The sequence below is a fragment of the Chanodichthys erythropterus genome, chromosome 24 (genome assembly GCF_024489055.1).
Source record: "Chanodichthys erythropterus isolate Z2021 chromosome 24, ASM2448905v1, whole genome shotgun sequence".
Classification (NCBI taxonomy): Eukaryota; Metazoa; Chordata; class Actinopteri; order Cypriniformes; family Xenocyprididae; genus Chanodichthys; species Chanodichthys erythropterus.
The window spans coordinates 25848182-25867136 of record NC_090244.1 but is presented as its reverse complement, the minus strand read 5'-3'; the positions used below and the strand labels follow the sequence as shown (position 1 = coordinate 25867136).

The following is an 18955-nucleotide window of genomic DNA, read 5'->3' as shown; positions in this document are numbered from 1 at the left end:
TCACAGCATAATTCCTCTATTTCAATTATATATACTAATGTGTCCAAACTTTTGGCTGGTAGTGTATGTGATGTGTGAGTATGTTTGTACTTGACAGTGTCCAACTGCAGCTGTGTGCTGATCAGGCTCTTGGACAGCTGTGTTGTCTCGCTCTCGTGTTCTGCTTTCTGCTGCTGCAGTTCTGTCCGCGTGCTCTCCAGCTCTTTATCAGAGGACTGCAAGACAACACGCAGATCTCGGACCTCCTCCCGCAGCACTGCAGAGAGGTCACAGCAATCACAGACTGATTCTTTTGTACACTTGGTTCATTTTAGGAGCCTAAAAGAGGTTAGGTTTTGTACGAACTCACAGAATCCGTCATATTGGCTACTAAATCAACATAAGACTCACTCACTGAACTGCAAGTTGCACACCTATGCATCATTATTATATTATTACCAAGGTGGGTCCCAGGGTAAGAAAAAGTTTTGGGAACCCATGTGAGCATCTGAACAACTCAGGACTTACCATCCATCTCTCTCTTCTTATCTTCCAGCTGCTGTTCCAGTGTCTGGATTTTCTCCTGCAGATGGTCCTGTTTTTCCAGCAGGGAGTGCCGCTCCACACTGAACATCTACAGTTAGAGAGCATCATCAAACCCCTCATGCTCAGGAATCAGAACACCAGAAAAACTGAACAGTATTACAAACACACCTCCTCTGTGCGGCTGGACTTCTCAGTGCCTATGGTAACCTGTTCTTCCAGCTTGCTGATTTGCTGAAGCAGTTTCCTGTTCTTTGCTTCCTCTTCATCTAACTGGCCCTGAACACGAAGAGCCTGTTCCTAAAACCAAACCAAAAAGAAAGTTTAAACAGATAGCCACAATCTACAAATCAGAAGACATCAGAAGATATTCATTTTAGTTGTCAAATGAAGTGATCAAAATTTTCTGCAATATTACGAAAAAGATGAAAGATTAAGGTAACATTTCAATTAAATGTTTGGCCAATATTAAACAAGGGGTTTGATTGGCTGTAAAGTGTAACAACAATTACCGTCTGGCACCGTTGGCGACGTCTGCAGGCATTTACTATAATATTATGTATTTTAACAGTGTTGTTTAAAAAAAAAAAAAAAATTTGATGAACAGTAATTTGATGGTATGCTGGTAGGGGTGTGACGAGATCTCGTGTCACGAGATCTCGCGAGACTAAAGTGTGACGAGATTTCTCGTCGAGGCGATAAGTAGTTTCGTGATGTTGCCATGACAGAGTGTTAGGATGATTAGGAAAGAATATGCCACCGCTACGTTTACATTACACCTCCACTGTCGTTTTGCTTTGTGTTAAATAGAAAAACATCTAATTAAGTTGGTTAACGGACGCCGCCGCTCCATATTTAAAGAGTTACGTGCGATCGCTGAAAGTGAAAGTAAACGTGCGCGCGCATTCAAACGCGATTTCAATACCCCGCATTTTCAAAGCGGCTCTCTGATGAATGCAAATATCTCTCAATATGAAAGCTATTTTAGGCTGGGCAGTGTAGTTTTAACCATCTCTTAGCTGTATTGTTGTCTTTTACTGCATATGATAATTCATACTCAGAAAGTAGAACTGAATGACATTTATTCATTATAAAATAATTAGTTAAAACATTTCAAATACAGCTGCAGAATATGTATTTCGCCACTGAGGATTTCTTAAAAATAGTGTGTAAAAATATTGTCTTGTCTCGTGAGATACCCGTCTCGTCACACCCCTATATGCTGGTATTTGAAACTTTGTAAAACAGCCCTTAAAACAGAAGAAAAAGTATGGTTCTTTGTGAGCACCTGCATTTGCTTGAGCTCTTCAGTGAGCGCTTCACAGGCCAGCTCATTCATCTCAGGGGGCGGTGGTTCATTCTGGATATCATCAACGTCATTGTCCTCAGCCTGTCCGTTCAGATGGTCTGGGCTACACAGCGGCACCAGTCGATTTCGCAGGTTATAGCCTTTTGTGGGCGTAGTCAAGATCTGAGGAGGAGCAGCAGTCATTCAATAAGACATTTACAATTGAAATCATTTTAAAACAGACCAACTTAAAGTCACTCTACCTTAATGGTCTCAGCATGAATCTTGTTAAGTTGACACACTTCCATTTTACTGTGGGCTTTAGTGGCATCTAGGATCTTCTCAAGATGTTTGTTGGACTTCTCCAGATAGCGTTTCTCAGATTCCAGCTCAGCTACCTGTTTTCTGAAGAGTATAATGTTCACATGCTGGTCAGGATGGTCAAATTTATAGCCACCAAGTACTCCGCAAGCATTTGGGAAGAGATACATGAACGTGTCATGAACATACTTGTTGACCTCCTTAAATTCCTCAAAGGCTTGAATTGTTGCTGTGAGCTCTGACTGTTTCTGCAGCAGCTGAACCTTCATTCTCTCCATGGAAACAGATGACAACGTCTCCATGGTGACAGGGGTGGAGTAGATGGGAGGAGCTAATAATAAAGGTAGTAACAGTAATCTAAGTAAATTTATTGAAATATTTAATTGCAATTAATCTCTTTTTGTAGTTAAAGGTACACTAGGTAACTTTTTTGTTCAAATTGTACAAAATTTCCATAATGAGCGAGTACATCATGAATTCATCTGGTCTTATAATGAATCACAACAGTATGAACACCTATAATAAATGTTTATATTCTGACTAATACCATTTCAGACAGGGCAGAATGAGAACCACTGCGGAGCAGCAAATTTCCTGCGTGATTCTTCATAGACACAAACAGAGAGAAGAAGCTCCAGCTACAATGTTCTTCTTCAAGAAGCATGCAGATTTATTTATTAACTGCTACCGCACCAAAAGGTACATAGTGTTCTAGGGGTGTTGAAATTAATCGTTAGTACGATGCATCACGATACGGATGTGAACGATTCTGCAACAATGCCTAGCCTACTGACATTCCTCTGATGTCATTCATCGCATATGCACTTCTCACTATAGCATAAAAATGGCGGAGGGAGATGAAACACAAAAGCAAGTAATAAACAAAAAAAAAAAAAAAAAAAAATGCACCCACTATTTTACATTTGCAGCATGCGAGCATGTGTTCAAGTGTGACCAATCCTCATTGTAATGACTAAAGAACAATATGGAAGTTAATATTGCTGGTTACTGCATTTTTTATATTCAGTAATATTGTTCAAAATTAGATACTAGTGACATGACATGGAATATTCCTGTATTATGCCAGTAATCACAGCAACCAAAACACTGCACCTGAATCCCTCGTCTGTCATCTCTCTCCCTCATCGTACGTCATTCACAACTAGTTGTTCAGTTCCGTACACACTGTGTATAATTTTTGTAAATGCGGTTCTGAATCTGGTTGTCACTCCTGTAAATTACTGAACTGTGTGTGTACAGAACAGGATTAAGAATAAAGGGTAAATCGACAAACGAATTTAGCTGAAGTGGCCTTTATGTATCAGTACTCCTCCAGTTTGCAAATAGAAACAAATAGCTATAAATGTCAAATTCAAATCATCATGTGTTTCAACTAAAACATGGGTTTAACTTTGACTAGCCTATACATATCTGCATAACGACTGTGTTAAAACGAAGGTTTGAGTTCTTCACCTCCTGTGGTCTCCTCTGTTCTCTGAGCCTCCAGCAACTGTAGGAAGGTTTCCTCCAGTGCGGTTCTCGACTGAACATTGGTCTCAACGGCTGATCTGACAGAATCCAGAGCACGTAGGGCTCGAATCTCCTCCCGCAGGGCGCAGTTCTCTGCTGCGTACCGCATCATCCTTGGGTGGTGCTCCAACTGACAAAAAGAAAAATATTTTTTTGGAAAATTTTTGCATAGTTGTATAGCTACTACTAGGAATATATTAGCAGAACACCACCAAAACTGAAAAGCATTAAAAGGTGTTAAACAGCAGTTCATTATACAAATTACAGATGGAGCAATCAACATAGTAGTAGAACCTTAATTTGCAATTCTCAATCTAAATCTCTTTCTGACGCCTGCTTTTCAGTCAATTGTTTGTCTACTGACATAATATGCATTGTTAAAATTTAAAATAGCCTAGCCTTCTGTGGACATGAAGAAAAGTTTCAAAAACTACTCATGGAAGTACTTTGAAAGGACTAGGGGCCTTTGCTTTTTTTTCTTTGCTTTTTTTATTTACTAATATGAACAAACTAAAGTGTTTAAATGGAATTACAGATTTTGCAGTGACATCAAAATTTATCTAGACTTTTGATACGCACACGTATACATATGGGGCTTGAAAATAACTTTTTTGCTCAACAGCCACTGTAATATTAAAAATATCTATATGGCAGTTTTTCCCCATGGTATCCATCAAAATTGTGGCAAGTGAAATTGCTGAGTGGCTATTAACTTTGGAAAACCACTAGCCACTCAGAATTTTCACTGGCCACAATTATAGACTGTTCTATAAATAAACATGCACATCCCCAGGAAATGGTACCCATTATTATTGTTGTTGTTGTATTGCATTCACAGTGTATACATTTAAGGTAACTTCAATTAAGCCATGTTTAGTGTCTATGGATTCGTATCGAGAAAATTTAAATGCTTGTGCATACGATATGTTTGTAACACATCTGGGGCCATATTCACAAAACATTTTATCTTACCACTAAGAGTTCCCCTAAATAGCAGTAAAAGTTCTTAGCTTAGAGTTTTCTCTTAAAAACCTTTCACAAAGCTGCTGAGACCAACTTTTACTAAGGAATAGACTAAAGTCTTAAGCTAAGAGTAAGGGCGGGGTTGACCTCGTTGCTATGGAGTATACACCCAGTGATTGGTTGATGGAAGGGAGTCAGCGATTTAATCATAGAAATATTGTAGAATGAGGTTTCATGTTTCCACAATAAAGTAAAGGTTTTAAAATACAAATGTTGCATTATTAATAAAAATGTTGCCATAGTCAAAATAAAATTTTGCCATATTGTTGCCATAAAGGTTTTAAAATGTAGGCTAAGTGTCACTAATTAAACTAGTATATATGGTTAATTGTCTTTTATCTCAAGGGAATGCAGAATTCAAGCGACAAATGATGTTTTATAAACAAAGTTTGGGAGAAACACATTCAAACAGTCTTTCTAATCAGCTCGAGAGGAGGAATATATACACAGATGAGAGCCAAATCGCCTATAGTTACTTCGACGGTTTTCTGCATCCCTCCAACAAACCTGCCTCACTCTTGGCTGGGGATACGGGGATAACTTTGGGTTTGGGCTAAATTCCTTGGACAGCACGCCAAATATGCTTATCTTATATTATATTATATTATATTATATTTTGTTTAACTCTTCAATCATTTGTAAGTGTGAGCTCATGAAAACCATTGCCACAGGAAATCAGACAATATTTATTTATTTGCTAAAGTTTTTTTTGGCGTCTCATTGTAGATTCAAATCTATAAATCAAAATGTATTGTATTTATGAAGAAAAGGTTCAGCAACTAAGGCTCTATCACTATTGCCTCATGTTGTCTTTGAGTGGATTAGGACTGTTTGTGATTTGGTCTTAGTGACTTAGGAGTCCTCAACTACTCCTAACATTTCACAGATTTAGGAGCTAGATTTAACGCTAAAATGCTTTGTGAAATACTTTTAAAGCAAAAATTTAGGACTCCTAAAATTAGCACTGACACGCCCATTATTTTTAAGAGTTTCTCCTAAATCGGCAAGTTAGGAGCTACTTTTAGCCTTAAGATGTTTTGTAAATACGGCCCCTGTATTACAAGAATCTTTAATAGTTCTTTTTTTAACAACTCTAAAAGCCATTTTAAATTACGCTCAGTCATAAAAGTCCCCAGAGAGGAATTTTGCCACTCGGAGACCCTTCCCATTTCATTGGTCAGGTCAACCGTTAGGGGTGTGACTTCTCCCAGAGCTTAAAGCCGGTACGCAATGCTCCTCCCACTCTCTTACTTCGCCGACAACACAGCGACCGCAGGAGCTACCTGTGGGCCTTTGGGCCCAGGCCTGCCCTGCCCCCAACCATGTGTGTGACTAGGAGAGGGAGAATTTTTTCCCACAAAGGCTACGTTCACACTGCAGGCTGAAACGACCCAATTCCGATTTTTTTTGCCCCATGCGACCTGTATCTGATCTTTTCATGACAGTCTGAACGACACAGATCCGATCTTTTCAAATGTGACCCAGGCCACTTGGGTATGTGGTCCTGAATCCGATACGTATCCGATCTTTTGAAATGCGACCTCCGTCTGAACGGCCAGGCCACATGTATCCGACCCGTACGTCATTGATACGCTACAAATGTCATAATTGTGCGTTGAAGTAGGCGGGAACGAGAAGATAAACAACAACCATGGCGGACGATGCTGCTGAGACCAGTCAATGGAAGGGAAGCGAGGTCACAGATCTAATTAATATTTGGGGTGACAGCTCTATTCAGGCCAAACTCGAGGGCTCTTATCGGAACCGGGCGGTTTACGATAACATTTCCAGCGGAATGGCCGAGCGTGGTTACAGACGATCCTGGCTCCAATGCCAGCGAAAAATAAAAAGCCTCCGAGCCAAATACAAGGAGGTTAAAGACTGGAACAAACAAAGTGGCCGTCTACTTCCGCAAGCAACGAGTGACGTCGTTGACCGTTGCATACTCTTCTGCGCATGCGGGTCACTTCACGTTCACACAGGAGATCACAAAAGGTCGCATTTAATTGAAAATGTGAACGGCCTTGCAAAAAAGTTTTTTCAAAAAAATCGGAATTGAGCATTAAGCCCTGCAGTGTGAACGTAGCCAAATTAAGAGTCAAATTATCAGTTCAAGTTGTTACATATGTCTTCGACCAATGCAGAAGGTATTGGTTACAATTCTGGCAGATCCGATGCTCTTCAGCCTAAAAGCATTTTACAAGTATCGTACAACTGATCACTAAACAGCTATTTAGTATTAGTTTGTAAACCACCTGTGTCTGCTAAGTTGCTTTATTACTGAAGAAACTGATGATTCTTTTCCAGATTGTCTTTGACCTTTTCCCATAGCTCCATTTCCAGTCCCACTTCCGGTTCAACTCTATCATTGTTCATTTTTGCCTATGTATGTGTGTGACCTGCATGTATGTTATGTGTTTGTTAGTTAGTTAATAAAGTTTGTGCACAATACATGTTTGGTTCTAACTCCGTCTGCCAATAAATTGCCTCTTAAATGATTTAGATCTTGACTACATGCTCTGAGTAGTACTGTACAATAAGAATGTTGTTTTCCATAACCCGGAAATGAACATTTCTTAGAATTAATAAACAATTAACAATGAGTGTTCACTGGACGAAAAGGTTAATTAATTGTAATAATTGAATCAGTCAATCATAATGAATTATTAATTATTATTAATATTCCCCCTTTGAGTTGATTCGCTACAGTACTGATACCTGGTTTAATAGCAAATTGATATTTCCTTATTTTCATGCTTAATTATGCCTGTTAAAATGTACTGTAGGAGCTACTCTTACTTTGACTGTTCATATTATTGCTCTATCACAGGGGTCCTTAACTCTGGAAATCGAGATCTACTTTCCTGCAGAGATTAGCTCCAAACTGGATAAAACACACCTACCTGCAACTTTTTAGTAATCCTGAAGACCTTGATTAGCTTGTTCAGGTGTGTTTGATTAGGGTTGGAGCTAAATTTTGCAGGAAAGTAGATCTCGAGGTCCAGAGTTGAGGACACCTCTATCATATTTTATCTTTGATTTAATTGCACAGTGAATATTAAGAGCTGCTCCAGCAGGGCTCAACCAGTCAAGAGCAGTGAGTGATTTTCTCTTTGTCTTTTGTTGTTAGATTAACATGGAGGACAAAGAGCAGTAGGTTTATTCGGCTGCTGTCAAATTTAAGAGCTACACATATCCAACACTGTTGCACACACGCTTTCTTATTTGCTTTACATTCACTTAGTTAAGACATGATCAACTAGGTTTCATTTTGACAATTTTGTGTAAATTTGTCCATTCAAGTGCAAGACGACATGAAAGAGAACTTGATTTAATAGGCTATTTGAGTGCTGTCTGAGAGGCAGCTTTCTGGGTGCACTTCAGATGTTTGCGTACAGAAAACTTATTGAAAATGTAATTTGATTACTGTACCACCTTGTACATGTAGTACCATGTAATATTGTAGGGAACCACTAGTTATACATAAATCATGTAACAGTTCATGTTTTTACTTGTACATACCATTTAATGTAATCCAAATGACACATGTGCTGAGTAATCAAGAGCATGCAACAGAAGTGTGTGCACTCTTCTCTCTCTCTCTATACCATCAGTTAGTAATATGCTCCTCATTTTACTTTCTTTGCTATTGCCATATCGGACCAAACTAAAAACTTTCCGATCATGTCTGTGAAAAAGGGATGCGCTGCAGTTGCACGCTCAATGCACTCTACGTTTCGCTTATTAGCTTGTGCACAGCAACTATAGCTTGAATATTTAGTCATGCTATAATTTCTGTTAATTATATACATTTACTTTATAGACATGCTTTTCTGATATGGTATTGGAGCATTTTAATGAGTACAAGTACACGAGTGCAGTATCGGTCCCGATGTCAATATTGGTATAAGTATCAATGCTTCCTTTTTTTTTTTTTTTTTTTTAAACATTGATTGGGTTACATGGGTTACATGGGTTAAGTAAATTAATGCCAAATGTTTTTGAAATAAAAAGCTTGTTGAATTGCACTAACTGAAGAAAAAGAAATTCATTACATTAGCTGTGCTTGCATTTTGATGCATTGTATTTTTAAGGCTTGCATTTTTATGGGCTGAAATTCAACATGATCATATATTTAAGCTGTGAATATTTCAATTAAAAATAATTTTCACACACATTTTCATTATTAAAAATTCAATAATTTATATTCACCTTTCAGATTTCACTTCCAAAATATTCATTCTGTTTAAAAATACAACCTATAAAATTCAACTAGCAATTTTCAGTTGCAAATTCGCTTCCACAAATTCAGTGGTTCAAATCCGGCAGAAAATTCAACATTTCACACCCGGGAACTGCAGGAAAAGCAGTAGAGTACCGATGCATGTTCTCTATCTGCTGTTAATTTACTTCACCAGCAGGTGCCGCTAAGCGGATGTTTATGAAGAACAGAGCAACTGCTAGTAAGTCATCATTCATTCATAAAAATGGATTTATAGAAATGGAGCAAGCGGTAAGTGAATGTGTGATGATTATCAGATGTTTATGCTAAGTGAACTGGCTGAAAGTGCTTCGTACATTTCACAATCAAAAAATTATATTTCTCAAAAACACAATTTTTCTCAAATAAAATACAGAATTTGTATACCTGATCCCGAAGCAGTCGGATCTCTTCCTGCAGCTCCTTGCTCTGCTGTTCAGCATCTGATCTCTGGCCTGTCTGAAGTTCTTTCTTTAGCTGAGCGATGTGATCATCTCTGAACTTCAGGATCATGCGGTTGGACTGGATGAATTTCTCCTTCTGAGCCCAAGCAGCTTCCAGCTGTGACATTTTCTGCTGAAGAGCCTGTAAGAAAGACAGCAGCAGGTGGAAACTGTCGTTAAGACTGAGCATTATTGGGAAGAACAAGCAAACTCATCATAATAGAAAGAAGTGTTTACTGCTGAAGTCAAACAGATATGGAATGACATGACGGTGAATAAATGACAGAATTAAAATTTTGGGGGCAAATACATAAATGATTTAAAATTACAAGTTCTATATTTAAATGTTTGATTTTCTGACTTTTTGCACTTGTAGATTATAAAAATATGTAACATTACTAAATCGTAGGCACAGATTATCAGATCACAAATAATACAAAAAACAAACAAAAAAAAAAAATTAAAAAGCACCTTCTTCTCCTCCTGTCCTTTCTTCCAGAAGCTCATGGCCTGAATGAACTGTGTCTTATAGGAAACCTCAGGGTCAGAGTCTGCTGCAACACAAACACCAGTTTAAATAATAATGAATGAATGAATTTGTTCATTGTAGTTCTAGTTTCTGATAATATGTCTAGAGATGGATTGTCTGTGATCAGATGGATTGTCTGTGTGAGCTCTGTAATGTGTGTGTACCTGTTTGCTGGTCTGTTGGTGTCATCTCTACAGTGCGTGCTTGTGAAAGAGCATTTGCGAGCTGCTCCTTTAGTTTCTTCACTTCTGCTTGCAGTTGTCTGACGTTACCCTGAGTGTCTTCATTCACCATAGCCTACAGAGACACAAACACACAGATCAGTCTTCATATTTCTTCAAAAACACTGAACGTTCGGATGAATAATTCTGCTGTTCAACCTTATTTTTGATGAGTTTGGCTCTCTGAGCGAAGTGCAGAGTGGACAGCGTCTCTCCAAAGCACTTGGAACCAGGATGAACGTTAGCAATGATGTACGTCTTAGCGTTTCCGCCCAGAGAGTCCTGACAATATAAACAGCAGTCAGGCACGATTCACACATCCACATACAGTCAAAGTAACATTCCCAAAGCACCCTCACCCTAAGCAGGAAGGTCAGCTTCGAGTCTCTATAACAAATATGACGGTTTTTCCCATTGGACACATCCATCAGGGCCATGATCACCTGACCGAGACACATCAGTGACCGGTTTATACTGCTTGCTTCCTAAAGCATACAAGTCAAAGGTTACAGTTGAGTGGAGTACAGTGGAGTCACAGAAATGTCTTTAAAGCAGTTGTTTTAAAACTTGTCAGGTGGGTAGGACACAACAACAGTAAAATTGCAGAACATCTAGCAAGTATTTAAAAGTTGAATTAAAGTATAAATTAGCATAGTTTATAAACCATATCATTAAAGAGCCTCACTTCTATGACCCATACTTAAATTTACCACACTGAGAATAACTACATTGCTACTTTTGTTTAACAAACCTAAAGAAATTGGGCTGCACACTTATGTACAATGATGTATAATCATAGCCATGTCAATGAAGCAAGCAAACGAAACACACCACAAATTAATGATAACATTTACAGGGTTTCTGCATTGGGCTAAATTTAAGACTTTTAATAACAAATAAAGAAAATTTAAGGAATAAATTGAAGGGAACACAATGCATCAATATGTTCTCTGTATGTCTAGGGAGAAACACAATAAGTTTTATTAGCTACTTCAGAGTTTAAAAATACAACTTCCAACAGCTATCTATTACTTTTGCTCTGCTCCCAACCTCTAGAATATGGAAATATCTTTTTACTGTACCTTCTGGTCACACTGCAAAAAAGTGATGCTCTTTCTCAGTTTTTTTTTTTTTTTTGTCTGTTTTTCCAGTGAAAATGTCTAAAGATACTTAAATCAAGATGCATTGACTGGAGATACAAAATGACAAAATATGAAGTCTTGCTTCCTGTAAAACTGATCAAAATTAATTGAGTTTATGATTAAAAACAACAACAACAACAACATATCTCTGACAATAAGCTCAGAAAAATCAACTGAATTCAAAGGGAAGTTTTGTTCTTGTTTTGAGCATAAAAACTTCATTTTGTTCATTATTTCAAGACTTCATTTCACATTTGCCTCTCAAGTAAATGTATTTTGCTGCGTAACCAATGAGGTTCATTCTCGTGCATTATTAAAGTGCAAGAAGAGACTATTTGAATATGAATCCTGCATGTTCTGTGTGTCTGTGTGAATGAATGGCGCAGACGCGCGAATACATTTACTACACATACAGCATCTTCATCTGACTATACGACAACATGAACACAAACTTCATCTCAAGAGCTGCTCTGAGAGTCCCTTTTTTTTTAAATTTAATTTGATTAAAAATAAATTAACTTTATGCCTTCATTACCAAAAAATTTAAAATGCACAGCACAGAATTTATGAAAACTAAATAAATAATAATAATAATAATAAAAAAAAAATCATAAGGCCCTATTGTAAACAAATTAATAAATTAAGTTGTTTTTTATTAATTCAATTAATTAGACATGTTTTTGATTAAACCATTAAAATGGAATTCAGAAAAATTAAAACAGAAAACAGAATTTGGTAAAAAAATTCAAATAAATAATAATAATAATAATAAAATCAATGGAATTTGAGAAAAAATAAAGAGCCCTACATATTGAATTGCATAGCCTAATTTTTTTTCCACTGCATCGTACTGTATTGAATCACATTGTTGAATCGAATCAAAATCAGATCACACTGCATCGTAAAAGGGGTGAATCATATCGCATTCCATCTGTAACTGCTTCATATGTATCTTTCATCTACCGTGTCGTTGGCTATGCATCGAGACGTGTATCGCATCGGCCTCAGTTATGGAGATGCACATCCCTAATAAGGATTATATTTGCGATCTCTTTATGATCCTTTTGAAGCGTCAAAGTGTTGTTGCAAAGGCAGTCAATGGAGAGACAGACATCTCTCAATTTTAAAAAATCAAAAAGATCTTCATTTGTGTTCAGAAGATGAACGAAGGTCTTATGGGTGTGGAACGACATGAGGGCGAGTAATAAATGACAATTTTAATTTTTAGGTGAAATAACCCTTTAAGACTATTTAAGGCCCACAGAAACCCTGCGTTTAGTTTTATGAGTTGATTTTGCAATTACATTAGGACAGCATGATTGCCCTGAGATACAATTAAAACATTAACACCAAGGTGTATATATATATATATATATAAAAAAAATAAAATAAAATAAAAAATAATAATAAAAAATATTATACACACACACAATATTATTATATTATATTATATTATATTATAAATACACATATATATGAACTAAATTACATGAAAGTGGATTTTTGCCCCACATTAGCTGTATCACTTTTCACTTTGAATATGTATTATAATACAATATTGCAATGTAATAATGTTCATAATAATAGGAGTAATAATAATGTATTCCTGTTAACCTGAACCAAAAACCCTTATTTTGTTTGAAAACTGAACAGTTTATCAACCACTGCTTTAAAGTATTTTGAGAGGTAACTGCCAACATAAGCACCTTGAGCCGTGAACCCTCAGCATGCGTGTCCTTCTGTCTCTCTGAGCCGGCGAGATCCACCAGGTTGAGCTGAGAGGTCCTGATGTTGACCACTTCCTGTCCAGTCTCCTTCGATTCCAACGTCATGGTGAACACTGCGTGTGAACGAGATGATTCACGGTTCATTGAGGTGGATGCCACTCGCCGGTTCCGCCATCCCATCGACAACACCTACAAATACGAACATTCAGAAATACAGCACAAAGTCACAATAGAACTGACAAAATAGTATGAATAAAGATAACATACAAACAGGTTCAAGCCAAACCTGTAAGGCTGTCTAATTTTAAGTGATTTCTAGACCTGGAAAAGTCATGAAAATTAATCAAATGTAAATAGTCATGTTTTTTGTTTTTGTTTATTTAAGCATGCCAAGCTCTAAACTATATTTAAAAGGTATCTTTAAAATTTTTTATCCAGTAAATCATGAACTAAAATGTTTCTTCATAATACATTAACATCATAATTACATAAAAAAGATTTGATGTGTAGATCCAGCATGTCACAATATAGGATATTTCAAAAAGTTGGAAATTTCTGTCAAGAGTCTTGCAGTTTAAAAGTGATTAATGCCTTTCATTTACTGGCAATTCTAAGCGGTTGTTAGTGTGTTTTTTTTCTAGGTGAACATGTGTGAGACCTGATAGGCCTCTGCCGCAGATGCTGCGTATTTCTCCACAGCTCCTTCTACAAAGACGCCCCTCTTGATGTCCTCTCGCAGGAACAGGCTGGTGGACACACTGTCCAACAGGTCATAAATCTGCTCATTGTAGATTTCTATAAATGAACACTTGCAGAGGAAACTCTTCATCCCACCAGACTGCACAGAAAACAGAAAGAATTAGATAAACAAGCAAACCACCAAACAATTTAATGTATTCACTGATTAAGGAATGTAAAGTATGGAAGCTTGTTACCGCCACTAAATAAAATAAAAAAAAAATAAATAAAAAAGGTAATTGGTAAAAGGTAAACGTTTTATCCCACAATTCTGACTTCTCACAATTTTTAATTATCACGCAATTCTGAATTTATAACTCGCAATTCTGACATTTTTCTCAGAACTGCGAGATAAACTCACAACTGCGTCTTATAAAGTCAGAATTGCAAACATAATTGCGTCTTATAAAAGGTTTTTTTCTGACTTATAACTCGCAATTCTAACTTTATATTCATGCAATTCTGACTTTATAACTCGCAATTGTGAGTTTTTATCTTGCAATTCTGAGAAAAAAAAAAAGTCAGAATTTTGAGATAAATTCACAATTACCTTATTTTTTAATTTCATTGCGGAAACAAGCTTCCATAGAAAGACTTCTATGCTTCTAATCTACAATTTTACATCGCTCTAATTCTTCACACAGAATCCCACATCAGAGAGCTCTACTAAATTTGCGCAGACATTCTAGGAATCATTATATAAACCACATAAAAAATTCACGTTCAAGTTTTAGCTGGTTCTGAACAAGTGGTTCTTGATTCTGATGCATATATCATTTAAACAGCAAGACACCTCAATGAATGTGCAATTAATTGGCAACATGAAATTCATCTATAATTTTATATTTAATGAATCTTGTCTCACCCGTTCCACCTCTCGATTGATGAGGAAGAAGAGGTATTCAAAACTACGAGGAATCACACCACGCAGCTCATCAGAAAAGTTATCCAGCTCTGAGGGACCTGCACACACAAAATACATTCACCTTTCTATGTGTGTGTGTGTGGGTGTATATTCACACTAACTTTCATACAGACCTCACCTATGGAAGCTTGTTTACGCCACTAAAAAAAAAAAAATGTAATTGCGACTTTTTATCTCACAATTCTGCCATTTATTTTTTTAGATTTGTGAGATATAAACTCGCAATTGAGTGATATAGTCAGAATTGACTTTTTTTCTCAGAATTGCGAGACAAACTCAATTGCAAGTTATAAAGTCAGAATTGCATTATATAAACTCACAATTCTGACTTTTTTCTTCTCAGAATTGAGTTTATATCTCGCAATTCTGACATTATAACTTGCAATTGCGAGTTATGAAGTCAGAATTGTGAGACAAACTTGCAATTCTGAGAAAAAACGTCAGTCTTTTTTCTCTCACAACTTGACATTATAACACGCAACTGTGAGCTTATATCTCACAATTCTGAGAAAAAAAGTCAGAATTGCGAGATATAAACTCGCCGTTGTGAGAAAAATTCAAAGTTGCAATTACCTTTATAATTTTTTATTTTATAGCAGAAACAAGCTTCCATACTCACCAGTATAGTGGTCCCAAAAAAAATAAATAAATGGAAACTTCAGTCACATTTAAACATTTAATTGACAATGCATTAGATAACATAAAACCTCATCTGATCAAACAAATGATGCTGCCGCTGTTCTTACAACTTCACAGTTCTGAGCCATTTTTAAATTACTGGTGTCAGCTGTTGGGATTTGAAATGAATGTATGCATCTTAGTTCCCTTTAAGTTCCCCCATAACTATATAATATTGTAATCATATATTAAAATCATATTAACTGAGTTCAACTAGCATTTGACACAAAATGTGAAAATATTTTGCTTTTAAAGTGTGTTGGAGTCAATTTTCTAAACAAAAGCCACTTGTTTTGATATTTTGTCATCTATTGCAATGCTGTTAAAACATTTTTAGTTGTAACTCAAGTGTCTAAATACTTTTTGGGAGCTACTTCCAAGTTTGCTATGCATGCATACACAGATCTCAGCACTTACCCAGCATGGTGAAGGTCTTTCCTGAGCCGGTCTGTCCACTGAAAAACAAATACATTAACGTCATGAATGTGCTAAGCTCTAACATTTTTATACAAGCCACACAGGAACTCACTAAGCAAAAATTGTGCCGTTGTATCCGTTCATACACGACTCCACAATGTTTTTAGCCACGCTGGAGAAAACCTCCTCCTGAGAGACACAAAGAGCAGTGGATGAGATGGTTACTCAACTGATCTTCACTCAGAGAAGATTCATCTAAACCCCTGTCTCACCTGGCTGGTGTTCATGTCAGCTACATGGTCGTACGTGAAGGTCCGAGGTTCTGGTTTGCAGTGCAGTCTGACAGTGTGCGGTGAGGTCACGGTCAAGCACAGACTGTGATCTCCGTCTGTTGTTAACCCAGTGCCTTGAGTCAACGGACGAACCCGCACAAACACCTTGATGGCATCTCCATCACTGCAAGATGATGTTAAAGGAGGAAATGGGTCTTAGTAGAACACAAATCTGTTTGATCTTCATTCAGAGTAAAAGTGATGCACCGGTACAAATTTGTTTGATAAATTTACACTTTCACTCCTGCAATAATCTGTCTCCAGCCTTAGGTCTGTATTCAAAAGCATTCATGAACTACAACCATCAAAGTTCAGATCTATGCTCAAAAAGGTGGATGACAGTCAACAGTCATTATACCAGCGAAGATAAGAGGAAGAAATGTCAAACAAAGGGCAATTCATTTGTTTCAAAAAGACAAATGTCAACCGACTAGCACGATAAACTCCGTATTTCCTGAATAACTGTTCTGTTACCTGATAGAATCACAAAAAGGGAACAAACTCGGTATAATGGTGTAAAACATTAGCGGTAATCTCGTTCATTATCACTCAATCATTCCCTCTTTTTGAGCTCGCTGACAGTACGAAGTTAGTAACTTTAGTGTGTTTACTATCCTTTGGCTGTGTGTTTGTTTATGTAAGTTACCTGTTGGTGTTTGATTCCGTGGTTGCTGCATATGAAACATAAAAAGGTAAAACACATTAATAACAAAACTATAGTAAACAAGATGCTAATATATTAACGACAACAAACGTTTGTCAGTAAACATAAACGTGTAACCTTAACTTACTCCACTCCGATAATAAATTAAATCTGTTTATTAACTTAACGTTAACGTTACATGTAATAAAAAAGGTAAACATCTCGGATATTTAGTTATGTATCCTATGCGAATATACTGATCAGTATATTAACTGATAGTATGAGTAAATAATCCTCACCTTTGCCTTTAAGATTCATGATTCATTCCTATATTTATGTTTTTCCCTCCCTCACTGTATTCGTGAAGGATAAATACAAAATTTGGCGCCTCGTTCTTCTTCTTCGTCTTCGGGTTTTAAAGGCAGCTTGTAACCTGGATGTCGCACTACTGCCATCTTCTGGAGATAGTTAACGCCTGCATTGATCACAGTATTCATATTTTCCCCGTCAGTTCTCTGTTTTAAAGGTACAATATATACGAATTTTGCAGTAAAATATCCGGGGGAAAAAACACTAGGCCAGTGTTATATATTTTGTTCACTTGAGTACTTACAATATCCCAAATGTTTGCAACTATTTGTAAATCGTGAGAAAATTGCAATTTTAACCAAGGAGTCGCCTGTCAATTGTGTCATACCCGCGTTACCCTCGGTTTCCGGTTTTATTTTGTAGAAACCATGGAAAAACCGAAGACGCTTTAATATTAACATGGTTTAAACAGACAACGGAACAGCTGTTTGATATATTTATAGACAGAAAACGAATTATTGTTATATTTCAACACGTTTAGTCTTATTGTTTAAATCTAATTTTCTTTTCTTTTTTCTTTGAGTACCATGCTTTACCCTGCCTCAGAGAAAAACACTATTTTGTTAAGTAACTAACATAGCATAATCAGATGCAGCTCTATTTTTAGTAACAGTAATACAGCATTTTCTCCATCATACGTTTTAAAATTAATTGCATGCCATTTATCAACACAAGCCATCCATTTAGTATGATATTCTAAAATCGATCTATCTTACTGCAGCTGTAACAGTGTCTCACAGAAGCTGAGCGAACACACAGAGTAACATTATAACATCATTTTCAACATACTCAAATGTATCTAATATGATAAACAGAGCTGTGTTACCTCATACTCATGACCGGAAAAGCAGAAGCGGCGTCGGTGACTGTGGCATAATAAAAGTTCAGCTGCTCGTGAGGCGTGTGTTGCGCAATCATTCCAGCGGCCTCGTTCAGCTCCCACAACACTCAGTCCTGCTCTGCTTCATACTACAGTAACATCAATAATCGCATATATGAACATGATTTCTTCCCAAATCCTATCCCGATTTTTTTGAAGACCACATATCCCAAGTTTCCGCCTTTGTTTTGAATAGGCCTCTAGTGACCTCTAGAGGACAGAAAATATTACATATTGCACCTTTAATTATGAAATCGTTCATAAGCATTCATTGTCTTGTCCGGTTCTGCCCAATTCACTGGCATAAAGTTGGTTTGACGTTGGACATTCGATATTCACAAATTTAGGCAAGTTACATTCGACATTGGTACACTTTTCTAACTTCAATGTCATTTAAAGAGAATGATTTACAGTCACAAAACCTAATGTAATGTAATGTGTTCATCTATGTATCAGATATGATGCACACCTTTTAGATTTTTTGATATTTATTAAAATATACTGTCAAATCATATGTAAATATTGCTATTTTTCATTACTGTATGGGCTCATATACACAAAATATGGCATAATTTAAAGGGGACATATTATTGCCTGTCATGACAGAGAGAGCAGCTGCTTTTTTAAGCGCGTTCCATCCATACACTGTCAAAAAAAATATGGATGTAGTGTCTGTGATGTCACCCGAAGGTTTCTGAAGAGCATTTGGGCTGAATCTCAAATGACACACTTCTATGCACTTTGGGCCATGTGGACTTACATTCGCTGCCACGTGTGAGTGTCCGTTAAGTCCACGAGACCGTAGGGTGTCCCATTCATCATTTAAGGTTTCAGAAGGGAGCTCGCAAGCACCCCCGCTATGCGCCCTCGATGCACACTTCAGCCTTGTCCAAATTCCCACACCTGCGGTCTTTGCACTTGACCACTTGTCTACTTACATGACGTATTTCCTGTATTTGGCCCAAG

At 37.0% G+C, this 18955-nt stretch overlaps 1 protein-coding gene across 2 annotated transcripts in view; it reads right to left on the bottom strand.

The window, feature by feature from the left end:
* The window catches only part of kif15 (kinesin family member 15), a 35555-nt gene extending 18417 nt beyond the window's left edge, over positions 1-17138 (bottom strand). The window contains exons 1-20 of one of the 2 annotated variants that reach the window (XM_067379236.1): positions 17040-17138; positions 16744-16768; positions 16038-16221; positions 15878-15954; positions 15766-15803; positions 14611-14708; positions 13666-13845; positions 12987-13196; positions 10498-10623; positions 10298-10420; positions 10082-10214; positions 9860-9942; positions 9333-9530; positions 3605-3791; positions 2321-2462; positions 2074-2215; positions 1811-1993; positions 694-822; positions 508-613; positions 91-256 (exon numbers count right to left, since the gene is read on the bottom strand). In XM_067379236.1, the coding sequence (XP_067235337.1) occupies positions 91-256; positions 508-613; positions 694-822; positions 1811-1993; positions 2074-2215; positions 2321-2462; positions 3605-3791; positions 9333-9530; positions 9860-9942; positions 10082-10214; positions 10298-10420; positions 10498-10623; positions 12987-13196; positions 13666-13845; positions 14611-14708; positions 15766-15803; positions 15878-15954; positions 16038-16221; positions 16744-16768; positions 17040-17058 (2549 nt within the window). In that variant the 5' untranslated portion in view covers positions 17059-17138. The remainder of the gene's footprint in view (positions 1-90; positions 257-507; positions 614-693; positions 823-1810; positions 1994-2073; positions 2216-2320; positions 2463-3604; positions 3792-9332; positions 9531-9859; positions 9943-10081; positions 10215-10297; positions 10421-10497; positions 10624-12986; positions 13197-13665; positions 13846-14610; positions 14709-15765; positions 15804-15877; positions 15955-16037; positions 16222-16743; positions 16769-17039) is intronic. The other variant, XM_067379237.1, reaches the window with a different exon arrangement.
* Positions 17139-18955: the final 1817 nt, after the last annotated feature.